The 25,924-nt window shown below is 38.5% G+C and overlaps 1 protein-coding gene across 1 annotated transcript in view; it reads right to left on the reverse strand.

The window, feature by feature from the left end:
* LOC131992836 (matrix metalloproteinase-17-like) overlaps positions 1-25,924 on the reverse strand; it is a 98,433-nt gene that overhangs the window by 21,620 nt on the left and 50,889 nt on the right. The window contains exons 2-4 of the mRNA XM_059358530.1: positions 21,787-21,919; positions 20,731-20,866; positions 4,388-4,674 (exon numbers count right to left, since the gene is read on the reverse strand). Of these exons, the coding sequence (XP_059214513.1) occupies positions 4,388-4,674; positions 20,731-20,866; positions 21,787-21,919 (556 nt within the window). The remainder of the gene's footprint in view (positions 1-4,387; positions 4,675-20,730; positions 20,867-21,786; positions 21,920-25,924) is intronic.

Below are 25,924 nucleotides of genomic sequence, written 5' to 3' on the forward strand. Positions count from 1 at the left end.
AAACTAAAGACAAAATAAGGATTTTTATAGGACAGCTTAGTATTTTGTATCGATCAATGTTCTTCATGGCTCAGTATAACACTATTGCAATGTGTTAAATCATCTCCTCAAAGCTGCTACCATCAACACTTCAATATCAAAGGCCCCTGTTGTTTGTTTCTTACATTTAAATTATGCTTATAATTGACATAATTGTTTCTAACAAAAACATATTTAGTGTGTCCTTGAGGTCTAACAAAAGTGCTGAATGCAGAAGCTGTATATATAGATGGACGTGTGACAGCTTCCCAAAAAGTGAAGCCAAAACAGCTTGATCGCTCCCTGGTGGCTGGTTGCAGTAGGGTTGATAATATTAGTAGATTTGACATGGGCCTAAGTACAAGTCAAATACATTTTTAACAAAGTGGTTACCATTTTTTGGTAATTACTTATCACGCTGATGTATGTTAAAGTGTACATTTTTAGTTATTTGTACATTTTTTAGTTCAAGTTATTTGATGATATTAAAAGGTTGTGATGTCATGAGTGAAAGTGAATGAAATGTGAAGTGATAAGGGCTGTTTTCAACATGTGACCCCAACACATTGTTGGCACATGATGACCGTTGCTGTTCTCTATGTCACAATCGCTGCTTTAAACACGTTGTTAATGCTAAAAAATGGTTAGTTTTAGGTAACAAACCCACTTCCTTGAGGTAAGGCACCAAAAGCAATTTTTAAAGGTCAAGGGAAAAGAACAGTGTTAAGCTAAAAAAACAAAAAAACAGGACACAAACACTGATCTCTTGGTTGAAAGACAATGCTTTTAACTTTATGTTGCTTCCTCACTGAACAAAAGTTTGTGGTATACCTATGAATTCCAATGCATTACTTTTCCAATGCATTACTTTTCTTAGGAGATCATAATTTTACGTTCATGAGGATAGCCTGTCAGTTTTCATAATGTCATATGTAAATCTTGTGTTTAGTTCTGCATTACCCCCAAATAGTTAATGCAGGTTTTAAAAAAATAGAAACAGGCTAAATAGAAGTATGCTATAATAAAAACCATATAGGCTGAACTCAAAATTAAGTAGTGCCACAACTTCAGAGTCATTGATGCTGCATGCAGAAGGTTATTTATTACTAAAAGTGCATTTTCAGTGCTGTATAACACACACACAGTACTGCAGTGCTTCAGAGTTAATAAGGTAGCTATTATCCTCTCTAGTGCATCAGAAATAAAAGAGAGGATATGAAATTGTGTAATTAGTGAGGATTTTGGCCTAGAGATAGGTCTCAAATTGCTAAAGGCATTCAAGGCGGGGATCAATATCTTGTTTTTATAGTGTACAAATAATGTTGTCTCTCCAGTATGCTATCTAGATCTCAAATCACATAAACCCTAATTCTGTTCTAAACGAATGTTACCAAATCACAGGCAGCAGTTTACAGTGGCAGGGCTGTTTTTATTGGCATCGATTGGCCATAAGAAAGAGAGGGCTTAAGTGCTTTTACAAAGTAGAGCTGAGGAGAAAGAGGCAGATCCCTGATTTACAAATGTAAAAGTCTGATGTGTTTTATTTGACGTACATTTTTGCCCTTCATCGCATGAGTGAAAGAAGTAACCTTGAAAGCAAGAACATCTAACAAGGTAAGATGATTCACCGGCAGCATCTTTTCACTCTCGCTCCCGGTGAAGGCTGTGTTTTAAACACTATGGCTGCCTTCCATCTGACAAATCCATTCATGACTGGAGACATAATTCTACACACAGGTAATTTTCTGTTTAGTTCCTCTGTTCAAATAATCAGTTGTCAGTATGTTGAACATTTTGAATTAGAAGAGAGAGATTGGGGTCGAGACAAGAACCCACCTCCGACCTCTCCCTCCTTCCCTGCCCTGCTCCCATTAACTAAACCCCTATCTATGCAAATGATTCTGTGAACTGCGACAGCAACGTGTCATCATGTTCTGCCACTGCTGCGATGTCTAATTGGAGCAGATTGAGCTGCTGGAACATATGGTTCACAGCTTTAGCAGGGCAAAAGCAAAAGAATAGGAATGGTCCTTGCTGGGTCATAGACTCAGCAGCTGGTACAGTTAGTGGCATCTAAACCCCCCGCCACAAACACTAAGCTCCATCTCTGGGGAGTAACACAGCATAGTGAGCCTGTAACCCCCCAAGGAGCTTATTTCTCAGCCTGAGGTTTTTTGTCACAATCATGAGAGGAGTATGTGCAATGAAGAATTGTGTCTTATCAATCTAAAATCGAGTGACCATGACGGTATTACACACTTTAACATCCTCCGCTCCCTCCACTGGCTACGCGGATACGCTTCAAGACTCTAGCTCTGGCGGACTCCGCTGCTAATGGTTCAGGTCCTACTTACATCCAGGACCTTGTCAAACTCTACACCCCTGCTCGTCCTCTCTGATCTGCATCAGCCAAACAGCTGGCAACCCCCACCCTGCGTGGGTCAACTCGCCTCAAAACCTCCTCCAGACTTTTCTGTCTTGGCTCCCAAATGGTGGAACGAGCTCCCTACCGACATCAGGACCTCAGACAGCCTGGACATCTTCTGCCGCAGGCAAGACCTATCTCTTCCAACAATACCTCGGTTAAGTCATGGTCACCTAACATATCTATCTATCTATCTATCTATCTATCTATCTATATCTATATCTATATCTATATATATATATATTATATATTTAAAAAAATGCTCTTCTTTTTTCTCTTCTTCTTTTCTTCTTTAACATATAGCACTCCTGTATCAATGAACATATCTATCTATATATAACATATATATATATATATATATATATATATATATATAACATATCTCTCTCTCTCTCTCTCTCTCTATATATATATATATATATATATATATATATATTATATATATAAAAAAATGTTCTTCTTTTTTCTCTTCTTCTTTTCTTCTTTAACATATAGCACTCCTGTATCAATGACAGTTGGCTCTTAAAGTTATGTACTTACTTGATTCCTGTGGTCTAAGTCTAGTACCATCAGGTTGAATGCACTTATTGTAAGTTGCTTTGGACAAAAGCGTCAGCTAAATGACATGTAATGTAATGTAATGTAATGTAACAATGTAACATAATGTTTCTTGGAAACTGAAGGAACTAGGGAGTTCACATGGATTTTCCCAGTTGGGAACTCATTTTCTGATTGTAGTAACACCACATTAATGCAGCACAAATGCCCTATCTCACAATGTTAACAGAAGTAGAAAATAATTTGGCTGTCTGCCCCGTGATTTGGATTTGGTTCTGAATGAAATGGGTTCTTTCTTGGCCCTGCTGCACCCTTTAGACTTCCACCATGATAAAAATAGGGCCAGGTTTTTTTCTTAATCCTGCTGACAAACAACAACAAATCAAGCCGAAAAACATAACTTCCTCGGCGGAGGTAATCAGTGCCTGATCTGCAAGAGCTATTACTAACTGAAAAACCTCACCAGTGGAGGAAGAAGTAATCAGATCCTGCATATAGAGGAAAAGTTTGTTATTTTAGGAAAATACCTTCATTAGCTTTCTTGCGAAGAGCTAGATGCGAACATCGATACCACATCGATGGCTCACTGGTAGAGCGAATACCACTCATGGAATACCATGAAAAATGAAAAAATAATCCGTACCAAATTATGAGCAGAAGCAGGCTAATTTAGCTTGGCAAAAAGACTGGAAACCGGGGCAAACAGCAAAACCCCTGATCACTAAAAATATGGTCTTTTTTTCTTTTTTCCCCCTTACCCAATCATCTGTAAAGAAATTCAACCCACTGCAATCTTTTGAAAACCCAATGGCATAATTGACAATCAAGTGGGATCAATATAAGTAAACAGTAAACTTCAAATCCCTTTTTTTAATTGCTAAAAACAAGAATTCATGGCTATCAGAGGCGTATTAGAGTAGATTGTTTGTTTATAGCACTTGGAGGAAATGAAAGGACTCCTTTTATGCCTCCTAATAAGCTTGTGATAACAACCACTTCTGCTTTAGTCACTACTCTGAGTCGTGTGTCTGAAGCCATTATATGTTAAATTCATCTCTCCGACAAATTAAATATTAATTATAGAATCTGGAGCATGAACAAAGGGTAGGAGCACAGCTTGGCTCCGAAATGCAGTCAGCGTTCTAGTTTTTGGATATGGAAGTCTTGGTGAGCATGGAAGTTCAAGGCGCTTTTTCATTTTCTCTCCGTTTCCTCGACACTGACTGTTTCAATCTCCTCACTTTATAGTACTCTGGCAGTCATGAAGAAATGCTTTGGTTATATGCTTCCTAGAATATCACTCCAAATCTGGTGCATATCATGTGTCTGAATGCATATTCAAGCACAAGGGTACAACTGTTGACACCTCCAAGCAATGTTCCTCACCTGGAGATCTGAAGGTCCAGGCCTCATCGTCATCAAAGTGTGTATCCCCAGCTGTGAACCTCTCTCCGGGGAAAAATGCATGTGCCACAGTGCCCCCTGGCCCATCGAAGGGATATCCATCATTGTGGTCGGCCTTAGTGAAGTCGATCTGAATGTCTGCATCACTGCCGGCCACCTCGTGGAAGTTAAGTGGGGCAATGTCACTCCAGACCTTCAAGGCGTAGTACATCAGGGCTCTAACTGTGTCCCTGCCCAGTATGGCAGAGTCCTTGGGGAACGTCCTCACTCTGAGAACAGAAAGGAAGAAGACAGATATGCTATATGAGAGAAGAAATAAAGGCAAGGTGTGCTGTAGGGATTATTAGGTGCCACATTTTAACTCTCAGGAGTGTTGTGTTTACTTCCCAAGAAAGCCCTGTGGCAGTTTTCAGCAAATTCTCAATATACACTATTTTATACCTGAGAAAAATTCATGAATTACATTCTTTGTATACACCAAGCATTCAAAGTAATACCTATCTTGACCCCGCTTTTACTTAAATTGTGAATCCTTTACTAGGAAAAAAAAGTAATAAATCCTTGAAAACCATCTTGAATTCTCACACTCGATCTTTGAACTGCCATTTTCAGCCAAACTAGCAAAATAGGCCAGATACTAACAAAGTGTAATACTGTGTAAAACACAAATAAAAACAGAATACATCAATGTATATTTACAATAACTAGATAATTATACTGTTTTTGTACTGTTTTCAATTGAACATATGTTACAAAAGATCAGCAAATGATTGCACTCTGTTTAATGTCTTAGAAAACATACCAATGTTAATGGTACTGGAGTTGTTTGTTGAGAATTAATTGCCCCTAGTAGTACTGTCTTAAAAAAGGACAGGGTGAAAAATTGCCTGTTTTTCATCCCCTGCCAATAAAGGTAACTCTTTCCATTGATTACAACAATTTGCCAAGAACACCAACTCACCAACGCAGCTCTTAACTTGAATACATTGTCCTTTCAGTTATTCAAAAAATAACATTTTCTTGACTTTGGAGAGAAAAGAAGTCCAATGTGGTTAGTTAAAATAAAGTACATCCTGGTTAGTGTCATGCATGTCAGTTAAAACACAGTTTAGAACATTTGTGTCAAAGCCAAGACAGGCACTCTGGATTTTCCATTACATTACAAACATGAATTTGTTGCCAAAGGAACACAGACACAGACCTTGTACAGTCACAGATGTGGGTTTTAACACTTCTCCAGATTTTTATGGTTATGCAGATGACATCACAGACATGGACCAGTCATGAAACTATTAGACCCCAGCATTCTCAGTGGCTTTGAAGGTTACTCTTTCTGTGGACAGTGAGTTGTAGCATGCCACAAACTGATTTAACCACTTTTGTCAACATGCCCTCATAAGTGGACAAGCCTTCCCTCTGACAAAACACCTAATACAGTCATGGAAAAAATTATTAGATCATTGTTTTCTTCAATTTCTTGTTTATTGTAATGCAAATATATTGATAACAACAAAATAGCTCATATGAGTTTAATTTAAGAGCTGATATCTAGCCGTTTTCCATGGTTTTCTTGATAATAAACAAAATCATTATCAAGGAAACCATGGAAAATGGCGAGATATCAGCTCTAAAATTAAACTTGTATGAGTAATTTTTGTAGTAATTATTATATTTGTCCAAACAAATGTACCTTTAGTTGTACCAGGCATTAAAATGAACAATCAATTGAAGGAAACATGGGTGGTCTAATAATTTTTTTCCATGACTGCATGTCCAAGGCCAGCCCTTACCTAGTTACCTGAAGCTGAACTTCACTTTAAATGTATGAAAAAAAGCAAAACACTCAATGTGACAAAACTCTCAGACCAGATTAATAAATAAAGGAAACCTATCATATGCTGCAGCTTGAACTTTAAGGTTGGGGTTCACAAGAAACATAGAAGAAATGTACTGTACAACAGAGGCTTAGTAAGACAAAAATGTATAATCAGGACAAGCAGGGGTGTATTCATATCCCGACTAATATGCCAAATGAGTAATGAAATCTTGAGAGAATTACAATATGACTGGGTCCTGTCGCTGCAGTGACTTTTAAAGGCCATTCACACCATGTAAAGGCTAAGCTTTGGTCCGATGGACTCAGGCCCCCTAGCGATAAATGCATTTCCTTTGCATTTATGATTATAAAGTCATGTTTTTCAAAGGATTTAAAAAGTATAGACTATATCTGAATCCCCACATGCACTTTTGGCTACAGCTACCTTGTGCTTGTTGTACCTCTTCAGAGGTTTGTCCACCTCCTTTATCGTGATGACCTCGCAATGTTTTTTTACAGCAAAGATATCAAAGTGTATTTTACTTCTAACTTCTGAGTTGAAACAACTTTCGCTACCAGCTACATTTCAGTCCTTTCATCCCCACATGAGCCCAGCAGCAGCTGTTCCAACAAAGGTGACCAGACCTTTACTCTCAAAGTCAAACTTGTGAACACCTGCCAGAGGAGCTCACACCAGAAAGATCTCTTTAATCCTTTAAATCATGTCTCAAGGCACAGTTGTACCAGTAACCAAGTTCTGTCTCGTTTCATCTTTGTTTTAGTTTTGCTATCATTCATCATTGCTTACATTTTATCCACTTTGTTCAGTAGTGCATCTCGTTACACATATAAACAAACTTATACTCATGTATACAAAGAGAAAGTTATTCACCAACCTCTCAACCAATTTTCTCTCTGGTGTCTCCTTTCAAGTCAATTGTCATTCTCACATTTCACCTTGTGAGGCTGTATGATGTGTGTGTACAGCATAATGATTGATTTTCTAAGATCCAAGCCCTATTGAGTGTTGAAATACATTTTGCTTTATAGAAGCTTCCTCGTTCTCCTTTTTCTGTTATAAAAAACTGTACTTTATCAGTAGAACAACCACATTTCTATTCTTGAATTTAAGATTAACCTTAATGGCTACTTAAGGGGCTACAATCAATACTTTCATATTAACAATGGACTGTGAGTCAGCTCCAGAGAGCATTTCAGCATATTTCAGTGAATTGTTTTGGGTTTCTAGCCTACAACTTTACATTTTTGGGTCACTCTCATCAACCTCATTTTCAGACAACTGTAAAAAACAAAACAAATGACACACAGGGGAACCTTTAGCAGCTAAAGAGACAGATATTCCCTTCAGGTGTTGGTGAAGAACAAATTAAAGCTAAAAGGCCAGTCACTATTGGACAGGTGGACAGAAACAAGACTCCAAATGAAAGCTAATTTTATCTGCACCTGTTAGATATACATAGTCAACCGTGCTAAAACTTGATAATATCTTCTGCATGATGTTTCCATATGTCATACCCTTTCCTTGAAACTTCCTGATATTTAAAAAAACAACCTGAAACACTGAATGCCCTTTCCATAGAAAGTGGGGCACTGTTTTACCAATGATGTACTAAGATGTGGTCACATGACATTTAAATGCCCTCAAGTCTTTTTCACCATGTTGATCACCTTGAGTCACCTAAAGAAGAGACCCCAATCTACAAAGGCTTCTTCCAATGTTCAAATATCTGCAGCATTAGAGAATAGCTGGAAAATTATGACCAGTTTTTATAATATTACTCTTGCGTCAATTAAATTACTGTCTTTTTATTCAATAAATTAGGTGGGATGTCTAACAGCTACACTGTCAATAGAATTATAAAGTCAGTGGAGCCAGTGGATTCCTTTATTACTAATGCCCGAAAATCTTTGTAGAAATACACAGATTAATGGATAGATGGATATATAGATGAATGTGTGGATGGACATATGATAAATGGATGACAAAAAGATAGAAGGATTGATAAATTAATGGACTGATGGATAGATGTTAGGATGCTTCATTTGTAATTCTGCATATTATGCAATTGTGGAAAAATTCTGTACTTAGGAATTTGTGTATTTTGGGAACAGACTTTATGTCTCTACTATCAAAACATATAATAATAATAATATAAGAGCTCCCTGTCCTGTTTTCTGTAATTCCCTCTGCTGCTTGTGAGAACTGAATCTGAAGTTGTGAGCATTAAAACTGCATTGAACGCCACTTCTCCGCTTCTTCTCCTCCTTCATCAAACCGCTTTGAAAAGGCATCTTATCAATAGATGATGGATTAAAAGATACATGGATGGATGCATTGAAGAAACTTGTGTGATATTGTATGAATTTCATGTTGCATTGCATAAAAAATGGAAAATACCATTTCCATTATTGCATAGTTGCTATATGGCAACGTACCCATAAGTATAAAATTCTAAATATGGAAATTTACATTAATTTAAATAATAGATTATATCTCAATGGCATAATAATGTGTGCAGTAGAGGGAATGGTCAGTGTTGTATTTATAGTTATTTCAGGTTTATAAGACTATACTCCATAGCACCACTGTCTGGTTCTCACTTTCTATACAGAACACTCATACATAGGTGCATTGATAAGTAGTTCTATGAAGACTCTTATTATTCAGCATATGAATGTATAAAAAGAGTAATGGAGATGGCTATTATAAGGCTTTTATTCTAAAAAGTAAACAGTGACCTCTCTCCATAGCTTCAGCCTACATTAGCTGATATTTTCTCCTGCTCTTCAATGCAGTCAACACTTGAGCTGCCTGTTGTTCTGCTGTTACCACACTGTCTTTAACACACCCAGCGATGCAAATGAGTTCATTAGTGCACCTAATTAATGCATTAATTAGCAAATATGTCTATGTCAACATGTTGTCACAAAACACATGGGTGGTATAAGCTTGAAGCAATAAGGTGGTAGTAGCTTGAAAAAGAGTTTTACCTCATTAAGATGAAAATTTGTGCAGGAAGTAAATTCAAAATCTAATCATCTATTGTGTGGGGAGAACTGTGTTGTGCAGTAAGTATGTTTTGGTTTTTTTGCATTGATTTGTTCACATAAATGTGCCCACACAGTCCACTTATCAACACTGCCTGAGAGTCTAACCCTCAGTGCAAACCACAGTTAGCCAAGGTCACTGCAAATGGCTCACCCTCCACAGACAATTCACCTGCTTATTAGTCCTAATTCAGACGAACGAGGGTGGGCAACTGTGTATGTCGTGCATTTGTGTGTGTGAGTGTTTGGGTGAATGTTGATGAGAGAGAAAGATGGAGGGGCCGAGTGCCTAGATTTGTCACTGTGTAGGTATGTATGTGCATTCATTATGTGTGAGTGTTTGTGAGTGTGTGAATGTAATTGCAGGTAGGGCGACCAAGGTCAGAACATTCCTGCCCTGCATCTCAGATGAACTGAGGAGCCCTGGGGAACTTCTTGTGTTTACATAAGGAGACTATAGATGCATAGAAATTGAACCAGGTGTCACATCCCAGTGGTGTGGCCTTTAAATGTGGTTAACTACACGTAGCATGACTGGGATCTTGTCAGTTTGTCAATCTTACACCTTGATTTTATCAGCTTTATTGATTAGCTGTGTTTTAGTTAAGCAGGCAACTCTACTACGATGTCATGTTTATTAAAAAGTTTGCCCTCTAGTCCAAAATAACGACAGTTGGTGGATGGCTTGAATAGACGTCAGACGTGTCCCATTTTAATGTGTCCCATGTGAAAACAAAAGTAAACGATGTGATCCAAACATGGCTGAACTTCCATGCCTCACATTTTTTTGTACATTTATTTACCTTTTAAACTGTAATTTACTCCTTACCAGGGCGTTTTCTGCCCTAAACCTAGATCGGTGGTTTTGTAGCCTAAATTCATCTTGTTGTATAAACCATAATGTGGCATTTTACCTGACAATTAAATTAAATGTTTAATGACTAAAATATGACAACTTTTGCCTCACAGTGAGAGGGTCCAAGGTTCAGATCTGGATTGCATGTCATCGGTGTGGAATTTGCATGTTTTCCTGAGGTCAGCATGGGTTCTCTCCGGCTCCTCTGGCTTCCTCTCACAGTCCAAAGACATGCAGCTAAGGTTTAATTGAAGACTCTCAAATTGCCCGTTGTAGTGAAAGAGAGTGTGGATGTTTGTCTGTCTCTATGTGTCTGCTCTGTTATAGTCTGGCGACCTGTCCAGGTCCTGTCCTCTCGCCCAATGTCAGCTGGAATTGGCTCCAGACCCCAGCGATTATGGATTATGACTGAATGAACAAATAAAATATGACAATTTTTTACTGTTGTCAACTTGTGATACTGCCACAAATCTGAAGGAAAGAATATAGATGCATTAACATCAGATAGTTTAACAATAAAAAGTCTGCTTTAACCGCCAAGTTCAAGTTAAAGATTTAGTTGCCTCCAATTAGTCAAGTCTTCTGGCAGTCTTCTGTGCCTCTCAGGTGTAAGGGAGCATGGCACTGGGAACAAACAGGAAGAGAATTATTTGGGGAGGAAATTTTGGTTTTGTTTATGGGGAGAGATTGAGGACTAAGGTTTGAGCCAAGCAGCCTTCCTGTGGAAAAAAACCCACATTAAGCTCCTAATTATGGTACCTCGTCCAACTGAAGACAACAGGGAAACCATTGTGTACAGAGCACCATAAAGATTAAGCAGGAAATCGAGCCAAGGCCAGATTATTCTTTTCCCCCAACACTTTGTCCAGTGAGTTTAATTCCTTTTGGGGTATTGTTTTTGCATTGCATTGCTTTTTCCCGTATTATATTTTTGCATTTTAAGCGAAGAAATTTAAGAAGACTATGTTTTAATTGGACAAATCTTACGTACAATCCAGTTGTTTTCTTGAGCTCTTATTGTGCGATAATTCTCTTAATGGAGGTGGTCTTGTTTTGATGTTTGTTTGTCTGTTTTTCTGCAGGATTATGGAAAAAGTACAGACCGGGCTCTAAATCTTAGTAGGGAACAAGTCCAAACAAAAATCCTGACTGATCAGAAGTCAAAAGTTGTGGTCAGGTCACATCATTGCATGGTTTACTGAGCTCAGCTCTGGAAGAATGAACTTGTGGCTGATCAAAGCTGATGGCTGTGTGATCACGTCGTGAATGTTTTTTTTTTTTTTGTTGTTTTTTTTACAAATTTCATGACCTTGACTGATGAGCAGTTAGAGAGTGATAAGCACACGAGCCAGCAGAGTTTGGAGCAAAAAAAGTGCAGATGTAAGAGTTTTTGGCTGCGGCATAAAGCAGGAGTCATCACTGGCTCAGTGGCTGAGGGCTGTTTAGCAGCAGCAGCAGCAGAGCTTCTGAGTGTGCATCATTGACTCACAAATAAATATCTGAGAACAGAGTGTACTGTCAGACGTTTCCACATCAATCAAATATAATACCTCCATAAAGAACTGCTTACATCAAAGCACACCCTGACACTACTGAGCAGGCAGTCCTAGACAGACTGTGAATCTTTCGCTATGGTGCTTAACTGACAAACAGAGGATGGAAGAGGAGGAAATAGCATGAGGGAGAAAGAGAAAGGGGCATTGTTACAGGTTGATGGCGACGGAGGTGGGATGAGAGTGAGCAAGAAAAAAAATGAAATATGCAAGTCAATGTCACAGTATTCCTGATGATTTGACACTTATTTATGCATTATTAAAATCAAATTAAATGTAAACTTGACTATTAATTACGCCCTTGACTGTCAAAACTATAATAACCGCCTCAAACAGTCAAGTTGTAGTTTATATCCTTGCAGTCCAGACTCATATACGATTTTGACAGGAATAATAAAAGGTATTATGTGTACTTTTTGGTGAAATTGAAGTTATAACTATATTGACATGTATGGTTAAAGGGAATAATTTCCAGTGAGGAACATGCTGTCTTCATTTTCAGACTATTTTTTTTTACCAGAGAGGACTGAGGAATGATAGAGAGCTCTGCTACATTGTGTAATAACAATCACCTGAAGCTCAATATGAACAAAACCAATGAGCCTGTGGTGGACTCCCAGAGGAATAGAGGATAGAACACAGAGTTATAGCCAGGATAGTAGAGCTACAAATTCTAAATCTTGGATGCGACACACATATTTTCAGCCTGGGCAGCACAGCAGATCCATACAATCAGCAAAGCTTCAACATGGACGTGCAAGATTAGTATCACCCATTCAGTATCAGACCAAATGTGAAATATGGTCACAATCTTCCCTTCTGTTCCTGAGTTATTGCATTGAAAAATTGGACAGATAAGTGTTTTTGCAGAACATTATGATGTCACATTGCGGTTCACCTTAGACTTTTTGGATATAATATATAAAAGTTATGGTTAAAAATGTGTTTTGTTAACTGCCAAACCTAAATCAGTTCTTCTTTGAGTCCAAGTCTTAGTATGTTTGTGCCAATTTTGAGATATCACTTTTATCGAGAATGGGAGGGACAGATAGACGGACAACCCGGAAATAAAATGCCTCTGGTGGAGGCATGAAAACTGAAATTTATATTTGTAATCCTGCTTCCTGGTTTATTATTGTCCTAACCAATGGAACAGTTGAATTGTTTCCTGCACAAAGGAGTTTATGCTTCTGGTTTGGTTCATTTTGTTTGCTTTGTTTTACTGTTTGTCAGCAGGATTATGGAAAAACTATGGATGCCAATTTAATGAAACTTGGTGGTAAGGGCTGAGGAAGAACACATTCGACTTTGCAGTGGATGGAAATCACAGGGCAGTTTCACAAATTATTATTCACTTTTGTTAACTTGGCTTTTGACCTGGTGGAGGTCTGCATTCCCCGACTGCCATTCTAGTTGTACAAGAGTTGTATGCTGTTATATTGAAGGAGTGATGGAATGTATAAAATGTAGAAAAGATGTCAAATATAATGAGAAAAAAACAACATGGTAGTAACATTGATCTTGGACTTAATACACATAAAATACAAAAAATATTAGACCACCCTTTTTTTTCAATTGCTTGTTCATTTTAATGCCTGGTACAACTAAAGTGGACAGATATAATGAAAACAACAAAAATAGCTGATAAGAGTTTAATTTAAGAGCTGATATCTAGACATTTTCCATGGTTTTCTTGATAATAACCAAAATCATTATGAAGAAAACCATGGAAAATGGCTAGATATCAGCTCTTATATTAAACTTTTATCAGCTATTTTTGTTACTATCATTATATTTGTCCAAACAAATGTACCTTTAGTTGTACCAGGCATAAAGGAGAAAACAATAGTGGTCTAATAATTTTTTCCATGACTGTAAATATAACAATATATGTCTTTTTTTTTAAATTGAAATCAGTGTTTTGCAAATAACAGAGGTTATCAGAATGTGCATAATATGATGCTTTTTTTCATTTGAGAGTAATCAACCAATTGACTTGTTTTAAACCAGGGTATGCTTGTTTCCGAGAAATTGGATTTGTTAGTCTCTCTCACTTTCCCTCGTCTAAAAAGGAAGTCTTCAATTTATCAAATCGCGAGGAAAGGAAAGCTATTAAATGGATGTGAACACAGGTTTTGGAGACAAATCTTTTTACCTTTAATCAATAGGAGGAGGATAGTGTTTTGCAATGCATTTAATGTGTAATGCATTATTTAGGCAAATGAATGTCTGTCCACCATAACACAACCCATTACTACCCCTCACAACAAAAAGCCATGATGCTGAAGCAACAGCTCAAGGAGGGGCAGGAAGAATGGCAAATAAAGCCCTGCATTCAGATATATTATAGTATTTATCCACAGTGCAATATAAGCTTTCACTAGGCTGCATTTCTGCAAACCAATAGAGAGAGATGAATTTCCCAACAGTCAAGATAACGGATGTAATGACATGAATATGAGCAAGTGTAACTATATTACTGCAAGTTAACCTTATAAACCTTCTAGATTTCATGTAAATAAAATGGCTGTAGGGAGTTCTTTTCCACAGCTTATTTTAGAGTCACTGTGTGCTTATACAAAGTTTTATTATCTGATGAAAGTCTATGAAACCATTCTTGCAAGTCTTTAGCCAAACTATGTTATAAATATGTAATGAGGAGGGAAATTAGAATTGCCTTTACAAAGCCCATTACAGAATATTATCTCAACAGTGCAATCACAATATGTTGCTGGTGTACAGTATATTGGGATATTGCTTCAATACACCTGTAGAAACTGTAGAAAGGCTTTTTGACTGCTGTCCAAGTGCCCTCTTGTGGCAAATTGAATAGCTGTGCTACTGAGTGGATGGAGCTGTGCAGTCAGTAATAATCTGGCGTAGCAGGAGGCACGTCGAAAGAGCAGGGCTCAAAGTGCACTTCACTGCATCCAAGTAATGCGAGTTGTGTGTGCGTCCTACGAACCGCAAGTAAAACTAGTTATTTCTGACTGAACAGGACATTTATTGAGCATTTCATGGCATATTGGCTGATTTTATTGAGTCCGATGCTTATTTACTCGCCCTGTAGCGTGCTTATGCCAATGTAAGTTTAGCTGATTTAGACAAAATTGGCATTCTTGTATGTAAATGTGAAGGGAGAAAGGAAGTTTGATGGCATTGCAAATGAAAAGAGCAGTCAGTATATTTTAGTTGGTCGTCGTTTTTGGAACTGGATCACAGTTTTTTTGTTTTTATAGCTAACAATCGTTTACCATTCAAGACACTTTTTCTAAACTCCATACCACAAATTTCAGCGCAGAAACAATTTTATATTAATATATTAATATAATATCAATATTTTGTTCATTAAATTCCAACATTTCTAAATACAAAAAAAAAAATCCTAACTCTGTAAACACAACAAACCCGACTCTATATCCAACCGGGCTTTCAAAGCACTGAGCTATTCCATCCAAAAACAACATATAGTCAATCATATAGCACAAGGACTTTCAAAATAAGAGTTGATGGCATTACAAGAAAGAGAATATTTTCCACTATATTATAAAATCCATTGTTTTTTATAATTCAGTTTTCTTTTACTGCAAACCACTCTACATTTTAGTCAAATGGCTGCATTTTCGGCAACATATCATCTAGACGTAAACAAGTTGTCTTTACTTTATAGAATGTACAGAAGAAAAATTAATAGGTGACTTTGTGCCTATATCTTTGGAGCTGGTGTTATTGTAAAGTAGAGTCTTCATTCTATATTTAAGGTTTTGTATAATATTCTTTTCTTTTCTAGCATTGTGTCTGCAAGCAGTTGTAAATAATAATAAGAGAGTATCATAAATGTGATATTGGTTAAGCTTTTAGGGAAAGAAAATAGAAACATTTCTGAACCGTGTTAATTGATTTTCTTGTATCTTGTTATACACCATGCAGCCTTCAACTCGACACCTACAAGCCAAATAATGTGCTGCTGTGTTAAGATTAATTCAGTAAAGAAGACTTAACCGTATCTGAGCCTCCTGTGTGTTCTGACTGACAACCTAAGGTCAACATTACTATTCAACCAACACCTATACAGTCCTAAGTGAATACCTATCATTAGTCAAGGTTGGTGTTTTCCCTCTCAACTAACGTTTAACTGGCGTATAAGTAATTCAGCACATCCAGTACCTCAGAATTTCATCTGCTGTATGAATCAATGTTGTCTGCGTGGTGTCCACAAGACAGGGACCTTGGAGTTGAATAAAGGCACAGGATACAGTAAAAGGCCAAATATGTCCGACCCTGTGTGAGTGTACAGTGGATGTTTCTGAGTGTTTGAGTGTCATGAATAAGTTATGAATCAGCAATATTTATACAACAAAGATGAAAGCAAGGAACCAAACATTTTCCATATTAAATGACAGACCTTGGTAAAAAAAAATGCTTTCAATAAACTTCACCAAACACTCCCGGGGCTGCGATTCTGTATAGAATATCAGTAATTTACGATGTTGCTCCGTTGATAGAGCCCACCATATGGCAACCTCTCAAAATGTGACTAAATGTGAAATGAACAAAAAAATCCACAAGTGTTTATAATAAAAGCGCTATAAATTTACCATCTGTTTCTTGGCAAGGGCTCCAGGGTAAAAAGAAAAATACAAGGTCTGTACTGTACATCTCGATTTTCAGTAAAACTTGGCTTCTTTGCACACAAATGTGAGAGCTACGAGTAGAGGGGCGGCTTTACTCAACTGAAAAGACAGCCTGCCGTATTTTTTCAGAGACGAGAGGGGCCAAGCTTAAGGCATCGTATGATGGGCAGTAGTAGGTTGGCAGTAGTGGGAAGGAGAGAAGTGAAGAGTAAAAGAGAGCCACTGATGAGAAAAAGGAAAATGTTCCAGTCATAAAACAGCAGGTCTTCGCAGCAGTGTGGATGCTGGTTCCCCCTGAAGCAGATGTTGACTCCGTACAGCAGTTTCAGTGCAGTGTGATGCTGGATTGCTGCCACTTGGTTTTCCAGGTCAGCTGAGACCCTTTGAGAGCCCCCATGCAATCACATCCTGACCCCAAAGAAATGTCTGTATCTCTGGCTGAAAGCCTCCAACGGGTGGATGTCGGGGATTAGTTCAACAAGGCAATGCCACAGGGACAAAGTCACCAGGTAATTTGTTATCAATAAGCCATAGCTATCCTGCCCCCGGTGACAAGTGATTCATCCCTCTGAACTCACCCCTCCTGCAGTCAGATCTGTAGCTTCTGCTGCTGCAAAGCAATGTGGAGCGGGAAACAAGTGCAATTTCACAACGGCTGCTATCACCAAGAGGCAACCTTCAGGTCTGTAAAGTGAGGCCAAAGAGGAGGCGGCTTAAATCTGCATGAATATAGGAATATAGGTCAATAGGAAAGTGACCTTCTTACTTGGATTTTCCTAATTACTAGGTGTTCTCAATCAATTTCAAGTCTTTTCAATACAGCATGATGTTCATTGAGTAAATTATGGTCCCATTTAGAGTAAAATAGACAATAAAGCAATGCATGCTTTAGGACAGAGCTACCTTGTCATTGACAAGTTGCAGCCATGCCACACTGGCGTGTTTTCACTTCATAAAAGTTACATTTGGTCACTCAAAAATGTCAAGTTCAGTGTTTTGAGAATGGCTACACGCTGGTGTAGGTCTTCTGTACTCTCGACATCATTTCAAATGAGGGGTTGCCCTCAATGATTCCTCGAGAAAATAAATAAAGGATAAATGAAAAATGAAATGGTGTAGTGGTTAGCACTCCTGCCTCACAGCAAGAAGGTTGCCGTTTTGACTCCCACAGTCCAAAAACATGCAGCTTAGGTTTAATTGGTGACTCTAAATTGCCCGTAGGTGTGAATGAGAGTGTGAATGTCTGTCTCTATGTGTCAGCCCTGTGATAATCTGGTGACCTGTCCTGGGTGTACCAAGCCTCTTGCCCAATGTCAGCTGGGATTGGCTTCAGCCCCCTGCGACTTGAGTGTGGTTAAGTGGTTAAGGATAATGAATGAATGATGGATGCCTGTGGCTAACCAAGCTAGCTAGTCAGCACTAGTGTTAGTTGATAACTCTTAGTGTATCTCTGGCTCCTGATTTGTTCTACCTATACACTGGTTATAAAAAAAACCCAAATGTCTACAGTCTACAATAGTCACAATGACTATGTCCATTATTTTAATACAGTCAATGGAGACAACATACACATTTATAGGTGTATGCATGCTCACACACACAACCTCCTAAACACCTGACCAGAGTTATAAAAGGGGGACGCTTAAGAACAGGCTAGCCTTCACCAGTGAAGAATGCACTGCTGAGTCCAGTGAATCAGAGAGATGCATGCTTTTTTAGTTTGTTTCTCTTAGAAAGAAGCTCAACTCAACATTATACAACTCATCTTCATCCTGCTGCCTCATCATCTTCACCATCTTCTCTCAGTCCGAGCTGTTATTTATTCTTTCCTTTATCCTGTCCTGCTTTTGCAGTAACTACCGCAGCCCCCTCACTCCCTCGTGCTCCTACAGCCTTCCCATCGCTCCTGCTTATCGACCTGTTTCTTCAATCCTCTAGTGTCCTGATGTCCTGCTTTCCCTCCACATCTCGCTTCATTTTGCTGTTCTTCCTCAAGATCTATTAGCCTCTTCAGGTCATCATTCCTCTGCAGGTTGCTTTGGCCCATATGGCCTGTGTGCTCACTCTCCTTAACTTGGGCTGCAATGGCTGAAATAAACACTTCCCTCAGACACATAAATACTTGTTTAAGCAGTACCCTTCCACCAAACAGATTACTGCTATCTTTGCTTTGCTCTCACAAGTCTTTTCTGCACTCTGTATACACTTGCAAACCAAATTTACTTTCTTCAAAAAAAAACAATATCTCAGCATCACATATTCTGAAAGCATAGACAAGATTTTTCAACAGCCAACCTGTCTGTTTCAGCATGTTCCTGCTGTCAGGTTCACACTGCAGCTCCTGGCAAAGCAACACCCCACTGAGCTGAGATGTTGTGCTGACCTGTCAACAGTAAACACCCTGCTCCTCATCTAAACTAAAGCAATTTTAAACACTTATGCTTGTGAAAATGGGCTCAAGTCCAGCATTTAATGAGAGGAAACAGGAGGAAAAAGATTACAGTACAGTCCGTCTATGTTTTGTACAGCAAGATAAAATGTTGGTGAGGCAATTTCTTGGTCTAAAAAGCAAAGCCACTGAGGAAACACCTTAAAAGACGTTCTTTCTAATGCTCAGCAGGGGGCGACTCCACTGGTTGCAGAAAGAAGTCCAATTGTGCAAAAGTTTACTTCTGCTTTGATTTGTTTACCTCAGTAAACAACATGTTTATGGTCTCAGTCACTAGTTTCAAGTCTTTTTCACTACAGCATGATGCAGCCTGTCCTCCTGTCAAAAACGTTGATAGGGCCAGACAAGGCCTCAAAACCATAATCCACCATGGGTCATGCCATGCATATATCACACAATCTACTTCACTCTTGGTTCCCTATTATTTTAGGTTATATTTTATGTGTTTAACAAAATATCTTAATAGCGAGACTTAATTTTATACATTCTGCAGCTGTCTCTCCTGTGGTGTAATCAGTATATTTAGCAGATTTTAATTTCATGCTGATTACAGACTTTGTAAGGCCAAAATTTACATCCAATACTGCCTGAGCAATCAATATTCAAAATAAAGCTAAAACAGCTGTGGTGTTGGGCAACTAATCAATGGTCACTGCGTGCAGACATTTGTGATAAAATGCACTGCAAATCACACGTTAAATGTCACTTGGTTGTCAACAAGACGAGTCTACAGCCACGCTAGCGGCTTGTGAAGCTGTGCTAAACTTGTTGCTGTACCCAGTGTTGCTCTAAACTAAATGCCAATAATGTATGGTTTGAATCGGTAATCAGATAATTGCTCAGTCATGCTGTAAAACAAGTTAGTTTAAGACTGACTCCTCTCATCAGAAACGATACTGTTGGCTGAAATCTGAGAGAGGTCACTGCCTATGAAGGGGCAAAGACAGCAGTGGGGAGATTTTATCAAAAGTTGTGGTGAGACTGTGAGGACTTGTGTCTGAGAGCTGACTGACTGAGAAGCAATGACCCTTTGCAACACCTCTCACAGCAGAAAGAAAGAGAGAATATGTGGAATCCAACCTCATATGGAAGTGGACAGTGTGGGTTTATTTGTATTGTGTGTTTTTCTGCATGTGTGTTTGTACAACGTGTGAGGTTGTTGTCCTTTGCCGCATGTGTAGACACATACACACTGGCAACACACCAGCTTAGATCATCTCCTTGTTGAATCACCCCTGATAGCGTGTGTGAATCAGCACAGGCCAACCATATGTTTCACTGCCTCTTCCTCTGCTGTCTAACACTAAGCTGTATCCCTGACAGATGGTCCAGCTGCACTTAACGTAACCATATTATTTTATCACGGACGGAATAAACTGTGGAATGACTCTGTGACAAAGCCTTTTTATCTTTGAGAATCATACGTATCATCTTGTGTCAGAGTGGAACTACATGGATGCAATTATTGTCTGTGTGCGTAAACCATTCCATGCATTTCATGCTTTTCCTCCAAGCCAAAATTGATCCAGAAACGAAATGATTTCCGCCTTGAGGAAGAGTCACCTAATCTAATCTAGCAAAGGGTGCACAGATGGAGGAGAATATAGTGAAAATGTGATGGTTTATGACTTCTAGCTCCATGTATTGCACTAATGTGATGTACTGGGTTGGACTGAACAGTATTGCGTTAGGCTTTGGTCTCATTTGACACGGATTGAACTACACTGACACACAAACACTGAAACATTGTAGGATTTATTCGTACAATAACATACTTAAAGTGAATTGTATCCTAAATTTTAGTCCTTTGTTCCCTCCGGCCTGGCAGGATGAATTGACTCAATGATATGATCTCCATGAAGCACCCTTCAGCATTCAGCAGATGTAAATGCAGAATTTTTTTTTAAAGGTGTAAATTGTGTCTAGTAGACATTTCTTTCATCCCTACCTCCAGGATAGATGCCTCTTACTCCATTTGTTCTGAGGGTTCAAGCCTCGTTTCCTGCGGCCCATTGTCACCTCCGCCTCGGCAACATCTGGCAGGGAACATCTGGGTGTTTTCATTAGACCCAGTGTGGCTTGGTCTAAAGGGGAGAGGAGAGAGGTAATTATGATACAGACTAATGGAGGAACATTAATTAAACCTAATATTAATATAACACCATAAATAGAACTTTATTACTTTAGTTTATGACAGCTGGAATGCTAAGTTACTTCACGCTTGAATACAGATTATATTCAACGTAAACACAGTGGAACACATCCACCACTGCGGTTAAACATCTGTTTACAAATGACTGATTCAGTAGCTGTATGTGCACAACTGCATACATATGTGCATGTATGGGAGGTTATGAGATAATAAATCATTCATGCTCTGTATGATACCCTCTAACATGCCCACTCTCTCTCACACCCTGCTGTCCATAAATTATTCTTGCTCACACACACTCACCACTGTCTTACAACCATTCACATATAGTAAGACATGCTTTTATCCTCTTCAGTTGTTTATGTGAAATGGAGATGGGTAACTGTATTGTGTGTGTAGTTGTGTGTGTGAGTGAGGCTGACATGTGTACTGTATGGGTGCAAAATAATGTGTACAAGAGCACAGCAGAAGGTACACAAATCAATATACTGTTTTACTCATACCACTATCAATCACATAGCATGCGGTACTGTCATCCTACTGTATATATGTGTGTGTGTGTGTGTGTGTGCGCAGAGATGTATGATTTATATTTACAAGGTGTCTCAAGGCGTGTACTGTGCAATCCCATGCAATCCAGTACAAAAGAGCTGAAATACCTTTCTAATGTTCAATTGTTGTCGTGTCAGAATGATTGACTCAACTCCGTGGCAGTTTCTAAAGCCGTGTTTTGTGTTGCTTGGTTGCTTTATATTGTGTGGTTTATGTTTTCTTTCCCAGGTACAGGTTTACATTAAATACAATACGTTGATCCAAAGTGTGCTTTAACCACAGTCGCACACAGCAACATACCTAAGACTCCGGTCTCCTTTAGTCCTCCGTACTTCTGCATGGCTTTGATGGCCTTGGTCAGGGCCTCCTTGGTCTGGAGCTGACCAGTCACTGGGTCTGGGGGAGGGAGGTAGCCAAACTTACTCAGCCAGTCCTGGAAGGGAAACAGAAGACACAGAGTTCAAGAGTCATTCTAGGCATTTCAAGGACTCCAAGTATCCTAAAGCTGCTGAGAAGCTCAGACACCTGTTCATGTTTACTGTCTGTGGATACTGTGTGTCTATGCATATATTAACATTAAGTAACATTCAATCTTAAACCGCATAACTTCTGAGCACAAAATGAACCATTAAACTTTTTTTTTGTCATAGAAAGAAAAGTTTAAACACAGTTGTGCTTTCTGCAGATGTGAATATTGTTAGTCCTGTTTCACCTTAACCAGGTTCATAAGAACTTCAATAGGAACTGCACTTCCTTTGTCTTGGGCTAAATGTCTATTGGAACACAATACTGATGTTACCGTTTAGTCATGTTTTTAGTCAATTTTCAGGTGATGACCCCACAAACTCCAGGCTAGCCCTTGTCTGGAGCAGGGCTAAGAAGCCCTTGGCTAAAGATGGAGTTAAGCTGAATTTGGATTTTACTGAGATTGTGCTAGGGCTGGGTGATATGGACCAAAAGTCATATCCCAATATATTTAGGCTGAATATAGATATACGATATATATCCCGATATTTTTATCGCAAAGTGAGAGCAAATGTTTAGTCAAAGTCAAACCAAATATGACATGTCACAAGTAGTTTTATTGAAACCGTTTATTTAAGTGAACATAAATACTGTATAACGACAGGAGTACCTTTTAAAAAAAATTAAAAAATAAATAACTCAATATGACAAACCCTAGTAAGGGCAGCATTTATATATAAAGAAAGAAAATTTTGAACTATATGGACATATGCAATATGGTTTAATTCCATATCACATTTAAAAATATATTGATATATTTTTTAAAACGATATATTGCCCAGCCCTAGATTGTGCCAGTGTGAAAGCTGCTTTGGAGCCCCAACTTTGTGCCTCTGAAAAATAACTAAACACAGGGTCAAAATTTGCCAGTATACAATGGGGCTAAGTGAATAATGTAATTCTAGAATTAGTCATATTAGACATTTTACCCAGAGCTAATAGTAGTTCAGTGTTAATTGTATAGCTCCTGGTTAACAATGGGTAACATACCCCAGGGGTAAGGATAGTACTGAACCAGTGAAGTCCTATAATGGCTGCATTATATTTAGGTGTTCTACTTCCATCTGGTATTGCACATGTTGGCTAACCGGCTTACTGGGACACTTAAATAGAGCACAGCAATAATTAACATTATAGGAAACACCTGCCATTCTAAGTATGTCTACAAGGTTATCCAATACTGTATATGATTTACACTATGCTTTCCAATTACTCACATACACATATTAACATCAGTCAAAATCATCACACACTGCTGAGACAAATACAAAGATTGGATTAGATCACTTAATCAGTTGTTCAAGTATGAAGGTAAAATGAAAACGCACAATTTCACAAATTGATTTTCTGTATTTTGTGTGAACTGAATATTTAATGTTGTGAAATAAACACTGAGGAAGAAACTCGCAGTCTGTTTGTGAACTCTGTGGGTGTTTTTCAGAGCAGATATTTTGACTTATCATAATAGAAAAGGCACAGATGTTACTTATAATATTAATGGTGGCTCTGTTCTATTTAAATGTCCCAGTAGATCATTATTTTAATTAATTAATGATCCCTCTGTGACATGTTGAAATGTCTTCTTTAAAAAAGGCCCTATTCATCAGTTTTCTCCCCGTCACCCAATTAAATTTTCATGTCAAGTCAATTATTATGAATGCAGTCTCGCTGGCCTCCATCCCTCTCAGCACCACCCCTCCATAATCTGATCGCCAGCCTGACACATCAGCTTTCTAATGGCTTTTTGATCAGCACTCATCACAATTGAGTGATGCGGATCGATAGCAAGGCAACTGCTTTCCATTGACAACACTTGGAAAGTTCCATTAACGTAATAATTGACTTTAGCTGCCTGTTGACAGTTGATATTTGCCTCCTCATCCATGGCTTTGCTCAACAGAACGAGGGAAAGTTCAGAGTATGAGAATTATCCAAGATGACGAGAAAAGAAAAATAATTCTTGACAGGGAGTAGAGGGCAAAGAATGTGTCTGAATAACAACTTAGACCATTAACTTTGTTACCAGAGTAAAGTTCTTGTTTACTGTAAACTCATATGAGTACTGGATGATATATCTGTCTGCAAAATAACTACTCACTGTGTTCATACACACTAGCTTTTGTTTTAATGCTCTGATAAATGTCAAGTAGACAAGCCTGTTTTCATTTACTAATAAAACCGAAGTAACTGTCTATGTCGTGAAGTGCTTTTAGTATCTAATCCAATGCCAGGTGTTTGGAACCTTGCTTAGATATAAAAAGTGGACAAGGGCAGGTTTATGATTGAGACAAATTACACACAACTAGTTGTTTAAAAGGTTAGAAAGATGAGAAATGAATAAGAAAATTAGGAAAAAAAGATATAAACACAGAGCTGTTTTTGCCTGATCCAGCTGAAGTGTAATATATGTGTGATCTGGGTCAAAGGCTTTGGGCTTCTGGAGCGGGTTATGCTGAGCTTGAGGTTCTATCAAAGCACTTTAAGGTTCAAAAGCCACCCGGCCCACTTTTCAGTGACTTTCATATGGATTTGCCAGAATACTGAACATTTTGGCAGGATGTAAAGAAAAAAAAAAGGTGATATCAGGCAATATTGATCGATGTTGGAAAATTCCTATGCAGGTCTCTTCCTATCAGCAGGGCAGTCGCAGCTCGGGGTCTGCTACAGAATTACTCCCCCACAGCTGCTACACATTCAATATCGTGCTCAAAGACCAGCTTGACCAGACACTTGAACCAAACCCCTTTAGTAGAAGGATGATTTTACTTCAGCTCCCTGCAACTGATAAATAAAAAAGAACCGTATGTGGACCAGAAAAAACATGGATGTTTTATCGCCTAGGGTCTGTATAGATTGAAAACTGACTATGTGCTTCACACAAATGAAAAAAAAAAATATATATATATATATACACCCACACTAGGCTTGTATGTCTTAGTGGACCTTTTGACTGAAATGGAGCATTTTCTGCACACACGTTGGTGTTTAAAACCGCTATGAAAGTATCAATCCAAAGAGCCATCTTTGTTGGTTTTAAAGCTGCAAAAAAGGCAAGGCAATGTGCGTTGTACCTCTTAAACACAAAGGCAATTCAAGGTACTTTACATAAGGAATGCATTAGAACATTAAGGACACGCTGAATGGGAGAATAATCAGTTAAAGTAAGTAGAAATTCAATTAAATATAACACAGCCTTTCAAAAAGGAATACAGTTTGAGTGTTGTCGTTGTAGATATGCATTTATATATGTAATAGGCTCTTAGACAGGCATATATTATCACTGTATGCCTACGTAATGGAACAATATGTACTGCAGCAATCAGAAGCATGTGGAGACCACGTAGAGTGTCAGGTAAGGTGCTGCTGATGCTCCGATTTCTTGGGGGAAAAAAAATTTCAGTATTAAAATGAATGCCTCCAAAGGCCACATTTGATTACACTGGATTCAAAAAGGAAAAAGAAAAAAAGAGAAAGGTGGTGTGAGGAGAGAGGAAAACATCTCTCTCTCATGCAGAGACAGAAAAGGCCTCTATATGATGAAAGAACCAAGCCGCCCCGCGTGAGTTTATTCTCTCTCAATTTGTGATTAACTGCAGCACGAGTCTGGCTGAGACTCCGGTCTTCTTTAATCATGCATTATTAAGACACGCAGACACAGGAAGCGATGGCACAAAATTTTGTCTGACACTCCAGTATTTCCATATTCTTGTACCTCAAATGATGTTTTCAGAAAACATGCCGTGCCAAAGCCTGCTGCCACTGTAGCAAGCTCTTTTTTCTCAACAATCAAATCTCTTCTTTGTACAGTGGTAAGCTGTCGTGTTTCGCTTGCTCTGCTGCGGTCGGCATGAAAGTTTCTTTAAGTGTCTTGTCCGAGTTGTAGAACAAAACTAAAGAACAGCTGATTCTGCAA

The sequence above is a fragment of the Centropristis striata genome, chromosome 19, assembly GCF_030273125.1.
Source record: "Centropristis striata isolate RG_2023a ecotype Rhode Island chromosome 19, C.striata_1.0, whole genome shotgun sequence".
Classification (NCBI taxonomy): domain Eukaryota; kingdom Metazoa; phylum Chordata; class Actinopteri; order Perciformes; family Serranidae; genus Centropristis; species Centropristis striata.